The sequence below is a fragment of the Podarcis erhardii genome (assembly GCF_964252035.2).
Source record: "Podarcis erhardii genome assembly, chromosome: 14".
NCBI classification, from domain to species: domain Eukaryota; kingdom Metazoa; phylum Chordata; class Lepidosauria; order Squamata; family Lacertidae; genus Podarcis; species Podarcis erhardii.
The window spans coordinates 27,829,345-27,850,352 of record NC_138503.1 but is presented as its reverse complement, the minus strand read 5'-3'; the positions used below and the strand labels follow the sequence as shown (position 1 = coordinate 27,850,352).

Below are 21,008 nucleotides of genomic sequence, written 5' to 3'. Positions count from 1 at the left end.
GAGCTTAAAAGCTCTTTCTGCACCCAACACAATACAGCTCTTAAGGTCTCCCAATTTGCAAAATTTCAACCAGATGGCCTTCTACCGTGCAAGGTTGCAATCGAACAAGTTAAATGTGCATAAGTTGTGATCGCACTGTATATCCAATTTATTTGGTTTCCCTGTATTCCCCCCCCCCAGCTCCTCACATACATAATCCTTGCAATCATTAATATATGTATTATCTCCATCCAAAAGGATTGTGGAAGGCTATCTTTAGCACAGATTCTTAGGCATGCTTACTGCACTAAAGGAAAATCCACCAGAAAAGTAATCACTTATTATTTCTGCTACTTGGCTTAGTTTGTAATTCCATTCTCTGCACAGATTTTCGTTTGACCTTATTATTCCTGCAGAAATAATAATGACTACAAAAATAAGAGTTACTGCAGAACAGGTTGACACAACTTGAGACCGCCAACCGAACACAGCCCTCTAGCAGCAAAACACACCTGGTACCTTGAAAAACAACATCTGGTTGGTCACAGGTTCTCTTGACTGGCTACTGGACAAAACTGAAGCTAGCAAACCGATTCCTCTGTGAGTTTATCAATCTAAAGCAGGGTTGTGATTTTGTCTTGATTTATTATTTTATCTTTTGTAAACCGCTTTGAGGGGTTTTTTTTACAACCAAGCCAACGACCCATCTAGTCCAGCATCATGTTCTCACAGTTGCAGACCAGCTGCCTGTAGGAAACCAATAAGCAGGATTCAAGCACAAGAGCAGTCTAGTAATTAGCCACTATAGCAAGGCAGAACTCCCAGATACAAGGTAGTACACTCCTGCACAATGGATGCTAGGGACTAAGGCTGGGTATCGTCCCAAAACGTGATATCGGTTTCATTGTTTTTGACCTGGCAATATATTGTGAATCATGGGGGTTTGTGCGTGCACGCGCGGTGCAAAAATCACAGTGTGGGGAAAACTGTAAGCCAGCCAATGCCTCTACATTGTTCCATCCTTATTTCAGACATGGAGATATATCAGTATATCGTGGTATTTAGCTGGTGATATATCATGCTGTTGAAAACCAGGTATCGCCCAGCCTTATTAGGGACTCACAGTTAGTGCCTATCTCCATCATGCTCTCCTTGAGAGTTCTCCAGGAGTATCCTTAGCTAGACACTGTTGGGAAGCAGAGTGCTGAACCTGATGGACACTTCATCCAGTCCAGTACAGCCAACCATTCTGCTTGTTTTGCATCATGCAAGGCTTTGTTTGCACCAGCGCCTAGAGGACTCCAAATTGATTAGAGGGGGCAGCACACTGTTTGCAGCAGAGTGGATGACCTAGAGAACGTCTGCCTGCAAGTGGATGTGGAACATAGCAAACTGACACAGCTCCACACTCCATTCAGCTCAGACAGGTTGCAGGGGGTGGGGGTGGGGACTGTTGAGAAAGGGGAGTCTAATAAGAGAAAGGTAAGTGGCCAGGTTTGAAAACAGATGTGCAGCTACGAGAGCAACCAGGTCACACCCGGCCACACTACGGAAAGCACCCTGATAGAATCAGCATTGTAAACAGAAGTGCTATTGTCAAAGAATCGATCCGATAATAAAAAGAGCTAAGGGACAATTGTCTTGCAGAAAATTACTGCCAAGGGCTGCCAGATCCAGGCTCTGTGCGTCTTTCTGGGCTATCGGCCAGCTGCTAATCATTATAGGGCCTCGGCTAATTTTGAGCTCTGCAAATAAACTGCACAACACCATGGCTTGCGCAAAGTTCTCTCCTACCACGTCTTATTAAACCCTGCTGTGTGCTTTAGCTAACCTACAGCTTGTCCACAGAGGCTGCAATATTAATGCAAACATCAGGGAGCCACTGAAGCTTCACCAGACACACCTGTTAACACGACTGGTGTGTATTTTCCTCCTGAAAAACCGAAGCCGGTACATTAATTTTGTCTCGCATCTCACGCCAAGGGCAGAAAACGGAGTGCAGATTAAAAGACTAAGAAGCCCATTTGCTAACCTTCTAGTGCTGCCGCAGTTTAACATTTATACAGCACCGTGTGCTAGACACTGTACATAAGACACACACAAGCCTTGCAGTGGAGGGTGGAGGAGAGCTCACAGTCTATGTTAGCCAGACAAAGAGATGAATGGTGAGAGCGGTCCACAATGGTAAGAGGGAATCAGGTGTCACAGGAGGCCAAGAAACAGAAGTGAGAGTGTGGCTCATAAAAGGATTGGATCAAGATGTGAGAGGGGAAAAGAAGCAGTTTTGGAACTATTGGGAGGGGGGATGACTCAAATACAAGCAACCAGGTCAGAATGAGAGGCGGAATGAGATCTGGTGTGGTGAAGTGGTCAGAGTGCTGGACTAGAACCTAGGAGACCAAGGTTCAAAGCCATACTTGGCTGATCTTGGGGGCCAGTCACTGCCTCTCAGCCTAACCTACCTCACAGGGTTGCTGTGGGGATTAAAGGAGGAGGCGGAGAACCATGTATGCCACCTTGAACTCCTTGGAAATAAATGCATCATCATCATAATGCTAACAGCAACAACAACAATAAATAATGTCAAAGGGCAGTCATGGAGTCTGTGTGCAGTAGAGGGAACAAGGAGGGTTGCTAAGGAGTGACTCTGCACCACATACACTGGGGCAACAGAAGTGAAGCTGGATCCTGCAACAAAACGTTGCAGCATGTCATGATTTTGTTCAGAGACCCAGTTGCCTCATTGCATCCCTGCTCCTCTCCACAGTCAGTCAGTATTCTATACCCATGGAAAAGAGCTGGTTCTTATTGGTCGGTGGGAGGCTCTGAGTTGTGAGGTTGACCCCTATGCCCAGCCCAAGCTATATTAAAATATTTAGATTTGTCCACTCATGTCTATAGGTAGCTCTCACTTCCACCTCTGGAAGAGTTCACCTACCTAGACAATAAAGGGGGTCTATTTTATCCTTTTAATATCCAGGTAACTTCTCTCCTCCTTTTTCCAACCTACTCCACTGCATCCCCCTCCCACCCAGTTCCCATATTTTCCCGTCTCAGTCAGCCAATGTTCCATGTCATGGAGTCCTTATGCCATAGGTGGTCCTGCCCTCCAGAGATTTTGGACTACATCTCCCATCATCCTTGCCCATTGGCTGTGCTGCTTGAGCCTGATGAGCGCTGTTGTCCAAACAACCTGGAGGGCTTCACATTGTCTACCCTGCCATATGCTGCTGTTTTGGAGTTCCCCCTTATAGACTTTCCTTATTATGGAAACCTTGAGGTTAACCAGAGTCTTCAGTGCTGCCTCCCTTGTGTTAGGGTGATGTAGTTTTGGCTGCGCTGCAACGTGAACACAGGAAGACTTGAATCAGAAATATAGGGGACGATGGGCTGTAACATCAGGGGTGAGAACCTTGGAGTTAATGTTGGGTGCCACAAGGCAGTGCAATTCTATCACAACACATTTATCATAATGCAGGTATTGTGGCGCTGTTTCTTCATCCTATAAAAAGCATGATTTGCTGCCAATCAATGGCTAAATCAGTCATCAAATCACTGTTCACATCATGCCTAGTTAAAGGAGATTGTCTTTTTCGGCCAGGATTCTAGCATCACGGCAAACGACATCACACCTAGCACAAAATTTTATATATTTCTTAAAGTGCTTTGTTCAGTTCTCAAGCCAGCATCAACCAGCAACAAGAGAATAGACTGCTTGCTGTCAGTTCTCTCCAGGACAAAGCCCTGCATTTATCAATCAGCTGTGCAAGAAAAGCACAGCAGCAAGTATTTCCAGAAATACTGACCCATTTTGGCTGGAGGAAGAGGAGACCTGAATTCCTCAGGCGGTGCTTCTCACCATCCAGGATAAGTATTCGGGCGCCGCTCAAGATGTGAGCAAACTGCTTAAGCAAATTTATTGACTGCATTTATATCCCACCTTCTTCTCCAAGGAGCTCAAGGTGGCATACATGGTTCTTTCTCCAAGTCCTCATTTGATCCGCACAACCCCCCTGTGAGGTAGGTGAGGCTGAGAGGCAGTGACTGGCCCAGGGTCACCCAGTGAGCTTCATGGCTGAGCAGGGATTTGTATTCTTGTCTGCCAGGTCATAGTCTAACACTGCAACCACTACACCACACTGGCTCTCAAATTGCAAAGGCAATTTCGCGTAAGAAATATTAATGATACTGCCTCTGATTAGTCTTGCTGTGTGCACATGTGTTGAGAAGCCACAAATGCCCAAATTCAGAGATTCTCTGGTGCAGAATGATAATGCGCTGCCATCAACACATAGGTGCCACATTATTAATAGTACTTAGCATTTATATAGCAGTTGAACATGTTCAAAGTGTTCTGTGTATATTATCAAATGTGAGCACAAAATTACTGTAGGTATTACTATTCTCAAACCTAGTAAGCACATGCAAGAGGCAAGATTTCAACTAGGGATTCTTAAGGTTCCCCTGTCAGCATCTTGGTTATTACCAATGTTAGAAATTAGCTAGGCGCCAGGCACATTTTGCAATGGGCATGGGTGCAACTGGATCTCTGGATGCTGGGCTGGCGACAGACATCTCCATCTAGCTGGCCCTTTCAGCTAAGGCTGCCGTACATCCAGACATAGCCGAAGTACAGAAGTCAGAAATTTGAAATTGAGATTTTGAAAAAGGAAAGGAAAAAAAGCAACTTTGGCTCAAAATAAAATAAAAACAAAAACTTTTGTGTCCAGATTTTCACTTTTTGAAATATGGCAACCCTAGGTAAGCAGAGCTTATTTACTGCATTTATATCCCATCTTTTTCTCCGAGGAGTACGTGGTTCCCCCCCCCTCAGTTAATCCCTATAATGACCCTGTGAGGTAGGTTAAGGGGCTGTGACTGGCCCAAGGTCAGCCAGTGAGCTTCCTGACTGAATTGAGATTTAGACCTGATCTCCAATATCCTAGTCCAACACTCTAACCACTACACCACACTGGCTTCCTATGGGGCAGCTATATAAATTAGGTAAATAAATATGGGGAAAGCAAAATGTCACTTTAAAAAGGGTCTAAAATATTTTCCTTGAAGCTTGAATTTGTTTTATTTGCTTCGAGATTTTCTTCTTTAAAATACAAAGTGGTATAAAAATAATAACAAATTCCACAGGAAAAAAGGTGCCTAGGCATTTCATTGTGGTGACCATAACTTTAAAGTTTAAGGTGCCATTTGGCAATTAGCTTATTTATCTGAGTTTCTAACACTGCTAGTCAGCATAGCTGTATGATGCTGCATCTGAAGGGAATATGGATGTGCTGAGCTGCATCTGATGGGAGTTGTCATCCAAAACATCTGGAAGGCTGCAGGCTGATGGAGACTATGCCACACTATACCAGTTCTAGGAATTCTTATTCCTACACGGAAATACTTTCCCCATACGAGTCTGGAAAGACGCAAGACCTAAGCACACCTTGCCGTCACCTACAATACAGACCATTCACAGCATTTCCAACACTGGTTACGTCAAATGACAGCAGCACCACTTTATAAAACCACATATCCCCCCCCACACACACATTGTGACACCCACGGCTCCCCAAAGAATACTTGGCATCGTTTTTGGTAATAGGTGCTAAATTAAGACCAGGAGAGCTGCCTTTGTTTTTTCAAACAGCTCCTCTCCAGCTAACTCATGCAACACCATTTTTTCACACGGTTCACTTTGCTGCCTAGGTCCTGAGAGTGCAGGTGCTGGCACCACACAAAGAGCTATTCACAAACTTGATCCCAAGCCCAGACTACACCTGCACAGCAGTGAAACAAACACAAAGGCACAGCTCTTTTGGCCAGGTGGGCAACCTTGGAGATTGCAAGTTAACAACCCCCAGAAAGTGCACATCACTTCATACCTAGTTAAGTCAGGCTTGCAAATTATCTGCACTCCAGTTTACTAATGCACCATAAATTCTTCCATATGCTTTGCTAATTACCTTTCTCAGGGTTGCTAAATTTTCATCCTTTAGGCCACACAATGCACCAGCAACAAACCCAACTGTTTAACAATGATGCGAGCATCAACATCCCAAGTGGACAACATCTTTTTTCTGTGAAATTCCAAGCGCTCTGCTCTCTATTTCGAATCTAGATTCTCAGACTGCAGCCAAAGAAATGTGAACTTCACATGGAAAAGGAAAGGAACAGATAGAGTATCCACTAAAAGACTCAAAGACAGTGCAACGGGTGCAACTGAGACTACCAAAAAAATAAAGTCCCAGGCAACCCCAAAATTCAAAGTGTTCCTCCAGCTAGAATCACACAAGGCCAGGACACAGTGGATGGAAATCTTGCTAGCCACTGGATTTGCCCATTCAGACATATTGAACCCTGACATATCTCCTTCTCCTGCAAGTTTTTGGCTGTTACCAGCACCAAAACTGTTATCTCTGCAGTCATCTTAAGAATGTAAGAGTTTTGCTAGATCAGGCCGATGCCTTTTCTAGTCCAGCATCCTGTGACCAACCAGATGGCCCAAAGGGAAACCAGCAAGCAAGACCTGAGCACATGAGCACTGTCCCCTTCTATGGTTTCCAGCAACTGTATTCAGAAGCATTCGTGCCTCCAACCTTGGAGGCACAGCATAGCCATCATGGCTAGTAGCCACTGATAACCTTCTCAGAACAATCACAACTAGAGGAGTCTTCAACAACCTGGTGCTGTCCAACTGTTGTAGACTACAACTCCCATCAGTGTCAGCCAGCACAGCCATAAAGTCTACTCCAGCACAGCCGTATGACACAGCATCTGATGGGAGTTGTAGTCCAAGACTGCTAACGGGCAACAGGTTGAGGAAAGCTGGGGTGCCCTAGCACTAGAGTCAGGCAGAGCACTGAAAGAAACATATTTTGAGGGTTGTTTTGTTTTTTTACATTGTAAGGCTCTTGGGGCAGACTCCTGCCTCCCTTTGCCAAAGTCCCTTTGCAAAGGGCTACCTGCACATTGACACAGCCAACACTAACACAGCTGTTACCCACCATGTTTCCTGAGGGGAAGAAAAAGAGTTATCCAGAAGCACCCAAAAAAAACCCTCTGACTCCTGGGGCAAGGAAAGGGAAGAGCTCAACAAAGGCCAGCTGTGCTTGTTGTGCATTGGGGGGCAGCCATGGGTCCAGCCCAGTCTCAGAAGGAAGGCCAGACCCTAACCATGTCTGTTATGAAGGGGGTGGGCAGAGCACCCCTCCAAGAAAACAAAAGCCCTTTTTCTCAGAAAAAGGTACCTCCTCTCTCTCTCTCTCATTTGTATATATAATTTTAGGGGAGGGAATGGAAAGAGGACCCCCCCTCAACTTCCACCTATAGTAAAAAGGGGGGGACTGTCCCTCAGGTAGGAATACATAAGGTAGGAAAGTTACTGGGAGAGAGCAAGCCACCCACAGACACCCCACAATCCTTCCCTAGACTTGCTGGCCTCCTCTAACCCCCTCCCCAAATACTGAGAAGACCTTCCTCCCCAAACACCCCCAAATGAGGAGACACCCCTCCCCAGGAGGCAAAAGAGGGAGACCCACCCCTTTCCTTCTTCCAGCCCACCCACCCCATTTGGCTCTTCCAGGGTAGAAAAGGGCGCCGCACCCACAAACACAGCACCCCACTTTTGACTGGCTGCCCTACCGCCTCACCCTCTTACCTGCGCGGACGGGTCCTTGAAACACAGGGTTTTTTTCCGCTCCCCTCCGTTCTCCTCTGGGGCAGCCCGGCCCTGGCAGCCACTCAGCAGGAGAGAAAGAGAGTGAATGAGCGCGCGCGGAGAGCAGCAGCAGCAGCCTCGGCAAGGAGACACCGCCCCCTTCCAACTTCCCGCGAGAAGCCACACAGGCAAGGAATGAGGGGGCGGGGCCGCAAGCGAGAGCTCTCGCGCCGTCAATCAAACCAAGGCACCCGTCTATTTGACGTGTGCAAGGATGGGAGGGACGGAGGCCGGGATTGCTCTTTACTCCTTCCCTCCGGCTCTTCGGCACGGAAGCCCAATCACAACACGCCAACCGCTTGGCCAATCACAAGTTGCTCCGCCTCTGCCAGGGCAAAAGAGGGGAGGAAAGAGAGCGAGAGGGAGAGGCGGGCCTAGGGTAGAAGAGCCGGCCAATCGTGAGAGGGGTTGGCGGCGCTTTAGCCAATCGGATAACGCGGAGGTCTGCGCGTTTTTTCTCTCTCTCTCTCTCTCGCCTTGATTTGGAGCCCGCAAAGTGATGCTCTGCTTCATTTTCACCTGTGCAAAAGGAGGAGGGATTGGATGGATGGAGAACCAGCTTGGGGGGAAAGAGGGGTTTAAAGGGTCGGGGACCAGCCGAAATGTGGGGTGCAGGCAGCAAGCATGCTGTCCTTCTCAGCACTGATTTGCATATGCAGATTAATGGGGAAAGTGTCATTTTACTTCGTTTTGAAGATGTGGAACTGAAAACAGCAAATGTATAGGGCGGTAATCAGAGTTGAGCCAAGTCAGCCACATCCGTTAATGTCAGTGGGGCTACTCTGAGTGCGGCTGACTTTGGCCTCAGCCCGTAGGTTGGAGAAAAGGGCGTTAACACGGTGACTGGGCCCTTCCACGCCCTTTGCAGCCTCATCCAAATGTACACTTACTAGCTGCATACCCTCCAACATTTCTTCGATGAAAATAGGAACATCCTATTTCATGATAGGACGCGGGTGGCGCTGTGGGTTAAACCACAGAGCCTAAGACTTGCCGATCAGAAGGTCAGCGTTCGAATCCCCGGGACGGGGTGAGCTCCCGTTGCTCGGTCCCTGCTCCTCATTTCTCTGATGCAAATTTGAACATCAAAAGGGAAAGTGGGACATTATGGGATAAAATCAGAGGAGGGCACTGCATTGGAGAAGGTTGCTTGCACAAATTTGGTGTGCCTGGCATCCAAAATTTCCCAGTAATTTTTGCTGCAGGGTAATATTTCTCCCTTGTTATCTTACCAAGAGTACAGTCTTCCACATATTTACTCCAGACTAAGCTCATTTAAGTTCAGTAAGTCTTACTCCTAGGTCACTGGCTGCAGGATTGCAGTCTTAACCAATAGCACACTGACCTTCCTTATAGGACAGGAAATTAACATGAATGTGAGCCAAAATTAAACCATCATTTTAATTGGCCATCATTAAAATGTCGCAGTGAAGGTGTTTTAATTATAGGCTGTTTCTCTTCATTGTTCATTAACCAAAAGCAGTCTCCAAGATCAAATGCAACTACATCCACATCACTTTAAAAAAAACCACCCCAAAATATCCCCCCAAAATTGTCCCACAGGTGGTTTCTATGGCGACATATGCGATTGCAGTGTCATGTCAAGAACTTGCCTCAAACACACACACACCTAGAGCGAGAATAAAATGCTTGTGGAAAATCTGCAAAGAGATTTAGGGATATGAAAGGCAATCAGTTTTTAAGAGCATAAAAGGTACTTATAACCTCGGCTGTCACAGCAAGTCACTTCCATGAATTACAATTGCAAATGGATTCAAAGCTATAATGATGCTTCTACATTCCTTGCCAGATGTAAGAGTTCATACACAATGCAGTCTTTGTACTCAGTGTGTTTCATATAAAAAATTCTCATGAAGTGTTACTACATGACAAAGCTCAGGTGCCACAAAATATTAAAGAGACTTTATTTTATTTTATTTTAATCTCCCTTTTAGGATTTAGGTGGGGTGCTGGCTCTGTAGTACAGCATCAGCTCTGCATGCTAAAGTTCCCAAATTCAATCCCCATCATTTCAAGTTTTAAAAAGAAGGCATGAGAAAACCTCTCAGACTCTTTACCTGGCACAATCCCAGAAAATGCAGAAGTCCCACTGCAAGAGTAATATATGAGCAAAGGAAACTGCTTTCTACTGAGTCAGGCCATGGAGTTTTGGGGCCCCTTCACATCCAACAACAAGATTTGGGTTGCCCCTGTGACTTTCTTCAATGGCGTTGTTCCATGACAGATCGCCACATATATATTTTTATTAACTAACACATCTCAAATTTTGATTAAAATGGGTGTCCTGTATTTCCTCACCCATCCAAGTCACTGGGGTGGAAAAAAAATACTCTATACCTTATAGTTTTTAAGTCCTGCATTGGGCAAAAGATTCCTGCAGTGCAGGGGGTTGGACTAGATGATCCTCATGAGATAATCCAGGAAAAGCACATACCAATTTGTATATTTTAGAAAGGGGCAGCTTCTCCTCCTTGGCCGCTCTCCAGCAGCCACTACGAGCTGCCTAAGGAGGAGGCCAGCAGCAGCAACCATGGAGAGGTCATGGGATGCTCCCTCGCTGCTGCATGTTAGGTTTTCTTAATATTGAGGTGGTCAATGGTGCTACTCAGAGGTGTGTGTTTGCAATAATAACCTGCATGGCAGCACACCTGAGGTATCTTAACCATTTAACTAATTAGCAGGGGGAGTTTACCTACTGCACCGAATGGAGCAATGTGATAGGGTAATCGATTATTTTGAAAACTGTATTTAAGTTGACCAAATGCTTTGTACGGTACTGGCTGGTGTAGAGCGGTGAGTTGCAGCTGTTTTATTACTATTTAAAAATAAAGTAAGCAAAGATATTGCGGGCAAGTTTTTATTCCATCGCCCCAGTCACTGCACAAACTCGGTTGGCAAAGAAAGTCCAACACTGCCATCACCATCCCTTGGGACAAGCACCAGTTCCTCCTCCTGGATTTCGGCAGTGGCAGCGCTGGCAGGGAAAATAGGGACATTCTGGGATCAAATCAGAAGCTGGGATGGCTTTTGTAATTCCGGAACTGTCCCTGGAAAACCGGGACACTTGGAGGGCATGCAGTCACTTCTTGGACAAAGGTGTTATGTACTGAAGTTCTCACCCTGGGCCAGCAGGGGGATACTGTAGATAGTTTTCACTCAGGTCCACATAGGCAAATAAGGAATTGAAAGTGACGTTCAGTGATTGGATAGTTACAGAAAGTTGTTACTGTTGCTTTTGTAGTGGAGCTCTATAAAAGCGGGTTGGCTGAACCCTTCAGCCCAGTTCTGTTCTGGCCTGTGAATAAACACGAGCTGTTTGAAGAATCGCTGTGTCGTCTGATATGTTCACCCACAACTTAACAAAAGCTTTTGTTTGCAGATTAAACATAACTCAAGGAGGTGTGTAGCTAAGAACAGGTTGGGCAGCAGAGGTGGAATGGCTGGGAGGGACACACAAATGCAGGGAGCACCAGCATTCAAAGGGATACCCTCCCCCCATTGCTGTTGCCCTGCCAGACCAGACCAGGCTGGCCAGCCCTGCCCAGCCCCAGTTGCTAAGCAAGCAGTAGGACTCGCTGCCCACACAGAGGGAGGGAAGGTGTCAAACACAAGGCTGGTTGCCCAGTCTCACTGGCTAGATACACAGGAGCTCATCTTGGGAGGAGGGCTGAGAGCTCCCTCGAGAGGGTCCCAGAGGTGGCCTCTGAGTCTGGAGTGGCCGCAGGATTTCATGCAGCCTGGAGGACTTTTGTGGCCAGGGTCCCACCAGCATGAGAAACTCCAGAGGCTCCGGTTCTCATCTGAGCCCATCATCCAACTAGGGTTGGTGAGGCCACCCTCAGCAAGGAGGCCAGGAATCACAGACCTGTGAGGTGGGGAAGTCTATCCCTATGGAGGTTTTGGACTCTGTGGAAAGTGGCTCCAGGTCCGGCCAGGGGCAGGCGGAAGCGACGGACCCTTCTCCTACCGCTGCAAGCCGAACAGTGGAAGAAGGGTCATCTGCAGCGGAGTGTCCCATTTGCTACCTCTCCTTCGACAATGTCTTCAGGGCCCCTCGCCTCCTGCCTTGCTCCCACACCTTCTGCTTGGAGTGCCTGGCCAGGCTGTGCGTCTTCCTCAAGTCAGGCCAGAGCTTCCAGTGCCCGCTCTGCAGGGGGAGCGTCCCCTTACCCTGCGGAGGAGTCCCCAGGCTTCCAGTCAACATGGACATCGTCCAGCAGTTCCCCCCGTGGATGAGGGAGGTGCAGGAGGTCTGGCTGGACGGCTTCCGTCTCTGCTGGCACAGGAAGCTGCCAGGGAATGCCAAAGAAGAAGAGGCCTTTGCGGTGCTTGTGACCCTGGAATTGCTCAAGGCTGCCGCGCCCCGAGGGTCTGACCCCAGGGAGCTTGTTGTCGCCCACCCCGTATCCAGATGCTGGGAAACGTGCCGCCTCTTGTGGGACCATTACCCTGGACTCTTCTGCGCCACTGCCCTGATGGTTTTGGGGCTCTTGCTGTCCACAGCCCTAATGTTCGGATTGCAGCGCTGATGCTGGAGGTTGCAGTGCTGAGCTGGGCTTGGCTGGCTGCCTTCTATCAGCTGCAGTGCAAGGCTGATCACTTGCTTTGGGTAAGGTGGCCATTTGCATATGCAAATAAGCACATCTCTCTCTCTCATTATAAGTGAGTGGTGAAGTTTAAGATTAAGCAGGTTAAGTGAACACTTTGCCCTACAGAAGCAAGTGAGCCAGAGGAACAAAAAGGGGCACATTTAAAAATCCACCAAAAACACTGGATTCTGCAGTCTGTGGAAACAGGCAGGTTGTGTGTTTTTCTGTGATTTTGTGGTGGTGTCAAAACTGCAGGACCCTCCAGCCTGGGCCCCTCACCTCAGTTTCCTGGAAGTTATGCTCAGGCCACCCCTCCGGCCTCTTCGGTCTTTCTACCTCCTTCCCACTTGTTTTAAGCCTTTTCCACCATGAGGGCTAGAAACAAAGGACTGCCAGCCCAAAGGACTCCTCCCGGCCTTGAGTTGCTGTGTCCTCTCCTTCCATGTGTGGGCCACTTGCCTAGGAGTGACGTGCAGACACCCATGGGTGCCAAATGCATCTCCCATCTCGGGTGGTCACTTACCTGCCTCCGCCTCCCTGCAGCTCCAGGGTCTGAGGAAAGACCAAGCTGTGGCTGGGGGTCATGAGCCACAGAAGTTTGCAGGTCAACATTTACAAGAGCTTTCCTGCTGCTGCAACAGCAAACTGCGGCAGCGACCTCGCACAGAAAGACCTTGGAAGAAAGCATTTCCTCGCCGCCACACACATGCCTCGTTCCTTTCTCAGAGTCCAGGCAAGGCTGCAGAGAGGTGGAGGCAGGCAGGGGCCATGTGGCCACCACAGATGGGTGCCAGCTTGCATGGTCTGCAGGAGGGAAGAGGAGGGTGCAATTTGCGGCTCTGCCTCCTGCCCTTGAGCTTTCCCTACGCTCGCGGGTTATTAGAAGAACTTGCCATTCAGAACCTGAACTTGCTTCTTTCCTCCTCCCTCCCAAATCTGTTTTCCTTTTATGCCATGACTTTAAGAATTGTAAGCCTGAGGGGCAGTGACTGTTTTGTTTGTTGTGATCCATAAGCTCTTCTGGGAAATTTTGGGGTCTGAAGAGTGAGATTTTTCAACAATAAAATAAAATTGGGGTATGTGTGTGTGAATAAACACTTATGTGGATGCCCTGAGAACTACTGGAATTACAAATATATATATATATTTAAAAAACTGGCTCAGATACAGGACATGACAAGTGCACAAACACGAAGTGCTTCTACAAAATCTGGTCCATCTTCCCCACACAATACTGAGCGAAGGGCACTTTATGAGCTCCACTGTCCATTCCTTTCTCATTTGTACACCTGGGGGTGGCTAAACCCATTAAGCAGAGCTACAGTTTTGCTAGCAGGGCTCAGATCCTGTGTCCTATTGCTGCAGCTCCTGTGAAGTCTTCCGGTTAGGCACTCCCATCTATGTGCCACTTCCTTCTTCCCTGACACAGCAGCACGGAAGGCTTTCAGCCAAATGGCCCCATGAAGGCTGCTCCCCCACCCCACATGGAAGCTGGTTTCCGGGGTTCAGAACTTGGCCACTTCTTGGAGGTTGGTTCCTTTTGCAGAGCTAAACTTCAGCAAGTGAATCCCAGAGTTGGAGCTGGCGCAGAGGAGCGAGCCGCTCTCGAAGGCGGCCAGCGAAGGCAGAGCCCCGGCTCCTTCAAGGTAGACAGTAGCCACACATGCTAGGAGAAGAAAGAAAGAGGCAGTCAGCTGGTGTTTGGGGAGAGAATATCTGCCTTCGTCCTCTCTTGGTGGAGGGTCAAGCCAGCTTTGCTTCACATGCCAAATAAAATGTTTGGGTGGGCTGTGCAAACAGCCACCCCAAAAGTGGAAATTCAACAGGTGAAGCTTGTCACGGCATGGAAATGAGATGCGGTGCTGCAAGGCTGGCCAGTCAGGGAACCCCCCCCCCAAAAAAAATTTCACACTAGGAATACTGTGTCCAGTTCTAGTCACCTCACCTGACCTTACAAAGAATATTTTAGAACTGGGGGAGGCACAGAAAAGTGTGCCCCAAAAGACCAAGGGGGTTGAGAGACTCCCCTGTGAGGAAAGCTTGCAGCATTTGGGACTTTTTCATTTCAAGAAAAGGTAAGTAAGGGGAGGGCATTATAAAAGTGTGTATTGTTGTGCATGGTGAAATTATGCAGGGTTCAGTCATACCCTCCTCTATACCTCGTGCTAATCCTCAAGTTCCTTGTTTGGAACACACACACACCCCCCTCGGTCTGCACATTAGGGGTTTTTTTGTTGTTGTTGTTGGTTCCTTTTTATCAATTTTATTAAGAATTTTCAACATACTATACAACATACTATACAGCAACCTCTGGTTGCGAACGGGATCCATTCTGGAGGCTCGTTCACAACATGAAAGGCCCGCAACCTGAAGCACCATATCTGCCCAGGTGTGTGGTGCAATTTGGCGCTTGTGCACATGCACAAAGTGTGATTTAGCGCTACTGTGCATGCGCGAGTGGCAAAACCTGGAAGTAACCCTTTCCGGTACTTCCAGGTTGCCGCGGGAGGCAACATGAAAAAACGTAACATGAGGTATGTACAATAAAAGCCAAACTAATCTAAAGAAGGCAAATAGGAAAGAAGCAAGAATAAGCATCAGAAGAAAATAAAGAAGAAGAAAAATAAAAGAAATACCAGGCCTTCTATCACAATGATATCTTAACCCTTATTCCACATACAGAAAAATGAGCTCTCCCGTCTCTCACCTGGCAGCTTCCCCCTCTTCCCTCAGTCTCCCACCCTGTGAGATCCTCTCTACCCTGCCCCTCACAAAGGGGTCTTTGTCTTCTGCCCATCACCTTCCAGTGAGTATTTTCATCCGTCCAAGATAGGAAACTTCAAAAATCAAAGCACAGATATAGATGGACTTAACAGATAGAGAATGTGAATTACAGATTTTTCCCCCCACCCTGCCATTACTACAGGCCTTCACTTCTTTAAGTGAAGTGTCTGTGAAAGAACATGTGTTTGCTTCCTTCAAGCTTTGCTGATCTAGCAAGGCAGCCCTTGCAGCCAATTCTCCCCCAGCAAGAGGAGCTGAGCGCTCTACCTCCAGAGTCCTGGCTCCACACTCTCACTGTGCAGTCATGCGACGAAGTGGCAATGGCCGGGGAGGCCCCGAGGCCCCGAGGGAGGAAGATGCAGGATGCTGTGGTCTGGGAGTGGCCCCAAAACTCTCGCACTCGGCACTTCACCTGCCGCAGGTCCCAGAGCTGGAAGGAAGAGCAAGTGGTGAAGCCATACCCCTCCCAAATCTCATTCCTGTCTCTGCCACTGAGCTTTCCCTTGTTGCAAAGCTGGAGTGAAAACACACTTCGGTCTCCAACGTCAATCAGAGGGGCAATATTTACCTTTAAAAATTAGATGTTTAAGGTGCCCTGTGGGGACATTCCCCTGCGAGGCAGCTTTTAATGAGTAAAACACAATACAACAAAAGGAAAAAGGCATCAGCACATTGCAAAGTATCACCAGGTCAGCAGCAACAACTCCCTCAGAGGAAACTCAGCCTTGCCACCCATTTTGGCCTGGCATTGCCAAGCCATTTTCCCACCGACGGCGCCCACTCTGTCTTTTTAGGTTTGGAAGCCAAAGGGAGGGGACTCTCTCCCTCTCTTTTCACTGATGAGGGAAAGTGTTAAAACAAACAATGTCCAGGCCATTGGAAGCTAAGCAACAAATTTACCGTATTTTTTGCTCTATAAGACGCACCAGACCAAAAGACGCACCTAGTTTTTGGAGGAGAAAAACAAGAAAAAATATATTCTGAATCTCAGAAGCCAGAACAGCAAGAGGGATCGCTGTGCAGTGAAAGCAGCAATCCCTCTTGCTGTTCTGGCTTCTGGGATAGCTGCGCAGCCTGCATTCACTCCATAAGACACACACACATTTCCACTTACTTTTTAGGAGGGAAAAAGTGAGTCTTATAGAGCAAAATATACGGTATACTCTTTGTGCATCTGGCTTAAACCCTGACACCGGAATCCTCGCCAATGAGCAGGATACCTTTGAGGAAGCAATGGTGGCTACATTGTGGGTTGTTTTGGAAGTTTGCCATATCGAGAGACCCTTTACGGAGCCAGAGAGGGAGGCTCGGGGGGGACTGGGCTAGGAAGATGCCCCTTTGGGTCCTGTCTCCCCCTCTCCAGTTCTGCGGTTCAAGCTCCCCACCACTGCTCAGCACTCCCGCCTCAGCCCACAGCTGGTGGTGACCTCACCGTAGCTTCACAGCCTTCACCGCCAGAGCCACTGCTGCCGCTGACACAGTACCGCCCGTCTGAACTGACATCACAGGACGTCTGGATATGTTGCTTGGCAGGGAAGGCGTGGGCCACACGCAGCTCCCGGCTGTCCCAGATCCTGCCACAAACAAAAGGTGCAGCAATGGGCATGTGAAAGGGTTCAAGGTGGCCGGCTGGCCCAAAGACATTTTGTCCCACCAAAATGGCCCGAGAGGTCTAGCTAGAGGCTGCCCACTGCCCTACAATCCTGAGCAGTACCAAAACAGATTAAAATGACTGGGTTGCTATTTTATTGTCATTTTAAATTTATCTTTCCTCCCCAGTATAACCTCTGGCAAAAAAACCCAGACTTTTGCACAAGCCAGTGAAAGGTTTGGGGCATGTAACAACAACAACAACAACAACAACAACAACAACAACCCTTGCAGCCTATGGACCAGCTCAGTTTGACTTAGTCAGAATAGATGAGCTTTGTTATTGATACCCCAAAAGTGTTTACAGTAGTTCCCTAGTGGGATTTGCCGGTTGGATGCTTGGGGATTTGGATCACACGCACACACACGGAAGATTTTGTTAATTACAAACATAAACTATGGCATTAAAAAAATCAAAACAGATTTTAACCGATGGCTACAGGTAAAAAAAGGGACGCGTTTGGCGCTGTGGGTTAAACCACAGAGCCTAGGACTTGCTGATCAGAAGGTCGGCGGTTCAAATCCCCGCGACAGGGTGAGCTCCCGTTGCTCGGTCCCTGCTCCTGCCAACCTAGCAGTTTGAAAGCACATCAAAGGCAAGTAGATAAATAGGTACTGCTCCGGCGAGAAGGTAAACAGCATTTCCGTGCACTGCTCTGGTTCGCCAGAAGCGGCTTAGTCATGCTGGCCACATGACCCGGAAGGTGTGCGCCTGTTCCCTCGGCCAATAAAGCGAAATGAGCACCGCAACCCCAGAGTCGGTCACGACTGGACCTAATGATCATAGGTCCCTTTACCTTTACCTTTACCTTTACCGGTAAAAAAAGCTTTTGGATGGGGAGAAGTTCAGCTATAAAGATGTTTTTTATTCGTGTGTATTCCACTGCAGCAAATAAACTGTTTCCATCACTACATCTTGTGGTAGTCCTGGAGCTCAGCTATGCTACAGAGGAAAGCTTAGCCCCACCAGGTGTACACAGTGAAAGCCCTCCCCCCAGCAGGAGTTTTGGCAAGAGCTGCAAGGTCTGCTACACCCACCAGCTCCAAGGGATCCATTGCCGATGAACAACTCCACCAGCTCAAATTTCAAAAGCAAAATTTTCAGAAAGTTGGGTTCAGAGCCACAAATGCTGGATTTGTGCACAATTTGGTCTCCACTCCCATGTGCTCACATACCTAATTGTTTTATCCTCTGATGCTTGGACTATATATGGCTCTCCAGGAACCCAGCACAGATGAGTTACCTGTGGGAGAGAACAATTAATGGGCAGCTAATCTAGCCATATCAGAAAGCGGTCCCCCTGTGTGAGAGGCAGGGAAGGGAAAATCTCCCAGGATGGAAGAAGAAAGGGAAGCTCCCAGGTGAGAGCTGGGAGGGATCACCTTTCTCTGTGTGGGACAAGTTAAGATTTACATGTGAAAGAGAACTTTGTTTTCTTTCTTTCTTTCTTTCTTTCTTTCTTTCTTTCTTTCATTCATCTCTCCCTCTCTCCCCCCCCCTTTCTCTCCCTCCTTTGTTTCTGTTTAGATTAGTTTGTTTTTCTTTATTATAATACATTATGAAAATCTTATTAAAAAATAATAACAAAAGAAAGAATCAAACAGAGGTACAGCTTCTTGAACCCAAAACAAAATAATCTCCCCTGGGGGAAAAAGGCAGTCCCATATCAGTGTGTGGAGTGAAGAGTGATAACCAAGTTCTAAAGCCTACTCCTTCAAGGTTAAATTACAGAAAACAGAGGATTTTACGAGCATCTATTGTTTTTAAAACAACCTAGTTTGCGGTCTCAGCAATATCAGCACAGCTCAGAATGCCCTTAGAATTTCAGAGAAGCCCACATGAAACGGGACCAAGCTTTCATCCAGACCACTTTCTGACAAAAGCCAGTCAGACTTATGTAAGAAAGCCAAAAACAGGGAATAAACATCATCATCTCCAACATGTCTCTGATGAAAATAGGGACACCATATTCTACATCAGGAAGCTTCTCCGGCGTTTGATCTCGCCGCACACATAGATGTCATATACACATCTACATCAGTCACCTTGAGCCAATTACAACCTTTCCGCCAAACCTATCTCACAGGATTGTTGTAAAGGAATAATGTGTGAGGGAAGGGATTGTGTACAACACCTTCCAAAGATAAATGGAATGAAATAATTTTTTAACTGTAAGCTGCCTTGAGTCCCTGTCAGGGGAAAAGGCGGGAAAGAAGAAGAAGAAGAAGAAGAAGAAGAAGAAGAAGAAGAAGAAGAAGAAACTGTGAGAATGATCAGGAACATACCAAGGAGTAAATCCTATTGAACTCAGTGGGACCGAGCTCTGAGCAAAAATGATTTGGATTGCAGTATAAGGCTGCCTAGTCTTTACCCAGTTACCTGAGAGTAAGCGCCGTTGCATTCAGTGGGCAGACAGTGCAAGGCTCCATTTACAATAAGGAATAAACACTCCACACCTTTCCTTTAAAAAATTGGTGGCTGCTGAAGCATTGCAATTAAATAATTTAAAGTGGATTGCTTACATTTCCTTCAAAATTATAAGAAGGGCTTCATATACCAACTTCACTGTTTCCTTCATTTGGTGCAGGTATTTTATTTTTAGTATAAACTATGGTTACCAGATGTCCCCATTTCCCAGGGAAAGTCCCAGATGGGCGGGGTATAAATAATAAATTATTATTATTATTATTATTATTATTATTATTATTATTATTATTATTCCGTCCCTGGAATGTGCCCAGATTTCATTTAATGTCCCTGGATTTATATTTTAGGTGTTGTAGATTTATTAGTAGGGAATGAATGTTGCATGATTGGTTCAACGGCACAAGACACATCATATGGGGACTTCCAGAGAGGCAAAATGGCGGGCGCCATGGCAGCGAGCAGCTCCTGAAGCCAGCCAGAGCCAACTGTGCTACCAGGCTGGCTCCGGGCTGCTGAGACTGCCACTGCCACTGCCAAGGGGGAACCGGGGACGCCTGATGCATCAACTGGGGGAACCACAGACACACACACCCCCGTGACCCAAATCGAGCTGGGAACGAGAGCACCCAGCCAACTGCCCTGTGGCACTCTGGGGCCAGGAAAACCCCGGAGCCGACGCAGGGAGAAGGAGGAGAGGAGAAGGAAGAGGGAGAGAGAGAAAGGAGAAAAAAGAGGGGAGCCCTGACCTTGCCATGCCGCTGCCACTCAGGAGGAAAGGTAGGAGAGCACTGGGAGGGCTAGCGCTCCAAGAGAGCAGGCCAGGGCCCAGAGGAAGGCCGTGTGACAGAGGAGACCACAGAAAAAAATATTACTTCTTAATTTTTTTAAAAAACAACTTTGTTTTAGAAATAAATGTTATTTAAAAAAAAAAAAAAAAAAGAGTGTCCCCAGATTCTTTGAAAAAAATCTGGTAACCTTAGTATAAACTGAACTCCATTTTTGCACACACACGAGAGAGAGAGAGAGAGAGAGAGAGAGAGAGAGAGAGAGATGGAAGTTCCACTTAGCTATAAATGGTTAAGGGGTCACTTTAAAACTGGGCGAGGGATTTGTGCCTTTGGCATCTGTAATAAATAGTAGGACTTCTCCCTTCCAAGGTCTTCTGGCACTTACCAGATTCCTGGAAATGGACGCTCTGTGCAAACAGTCCCCTGTCTCTAGGTCCCAGGTGCAGACAGTGTTGTCACGGGAGCCTGTGCAAAGCTGTTGGAAAACTTAACAAGGAAAGAGAGAGTCCGTGAAGAAACCTGTCAGGAATCCAGACACCGACTTCTTACTCCAGCAGGAGTCACCGCCTCACCTGGGCTGACAGCCAAGCCAGTGACCACCAGGTCATGCCCTGAGAAGCCCTGGACTGCCCCAGAGCCCCCCTGGAACCCCCACATCAGCGCCGTCTTGTCGCGGGAAGCACTGAAGAGCCAGTTGGAGGCCGGGAGGCAGGTCACCTGGGGCAGAACAGAAGAGAAGTGGATTCAGACAACCATCCTTTCCCACACAGGTTGTTCAAAAAACATGGAAGCTGCCTCAGACTGTTCTTCCACCCATCACTGCCTACTCTGACTGGCAATGGCCACTCTCTCAGGTCTCTGGCAGAAGAAGGGAGAGGGCTGTCCCCCCATCATGATGATGATGATGATGATGATGATGATGGATTAATGGGTTATCTTTGTTGTTGTTTCCTTATGCATTTTGTGTTTTGTATATTGTAATTTCTTGTTGTGAACTGCCCTGAGATCTACGGGTATAGGGCTGTATACAAATATAATACGTAAATAAA

General features: G+C 47.4%; 2 protein-coding genes across 5 annotated transcripts in view; both read right to left on the bottom strand.

Moving 5' to 3' along the window:
• GLCE (glucuronic acid epimerase) overlaps positions 1-7,777 on the bottom strand; it is a 53,807-nt gene extending 46,030 nt beyond the window's left edge. For 2 of the 3 annotated variants that reach the window (XM_081838971.1, XM_081838970.1), the window contains exon 1: positions 7,640-7,777. The gene's annotated coding sequence lies outside the window, so the exon portion shown is untranslated. The remainder of the gene's footprint in view (positions 1-7,639) is intronic. The other variant, XM_081838972.1, reaches the window with a different exon arrangement.
• A 3,550-nt stretch (positions 7,778-11,327) lies between these two features.
• The window catches only part of WDR31 (WD repeat domain 31), a 19,603-nt gene continuing 9,922 nt past the window's right edge, over positions 11,328-21,008 (bottom strand). For both annotated transcript variants that reach the window (XM_081839232.1, XM_081839231.1), the window contains exons 5-10: positions 20,532-20,676; positions 20,345-20,445; positions 17,920-17,987; positions 16,526-16,667; positions 15,361-15,523; positions 11,328-13,975 (exon numbers count right to left, since the gene is read on the bottom strand). In XM_081839232.1, coding sequence (XP_081695358.1) covers positions 13,815-13,975; positions 15,361-15,523; positions 16,526-16,667; positions 17,920-17,987; positions 20,345-20,445; positions 20,532-20,676 — 780 coding nt within the window. In that variant the 3' untranslated portion in view covers positions 11,328-13,814. The remainder of the gene's footprint in view (positions 13,976-15,360; positions 15,524-16,525; positions 16,668-17,919; positions 17,988-20,344; positions 20,446-20,531; positions 20,677-21,008) is intronic.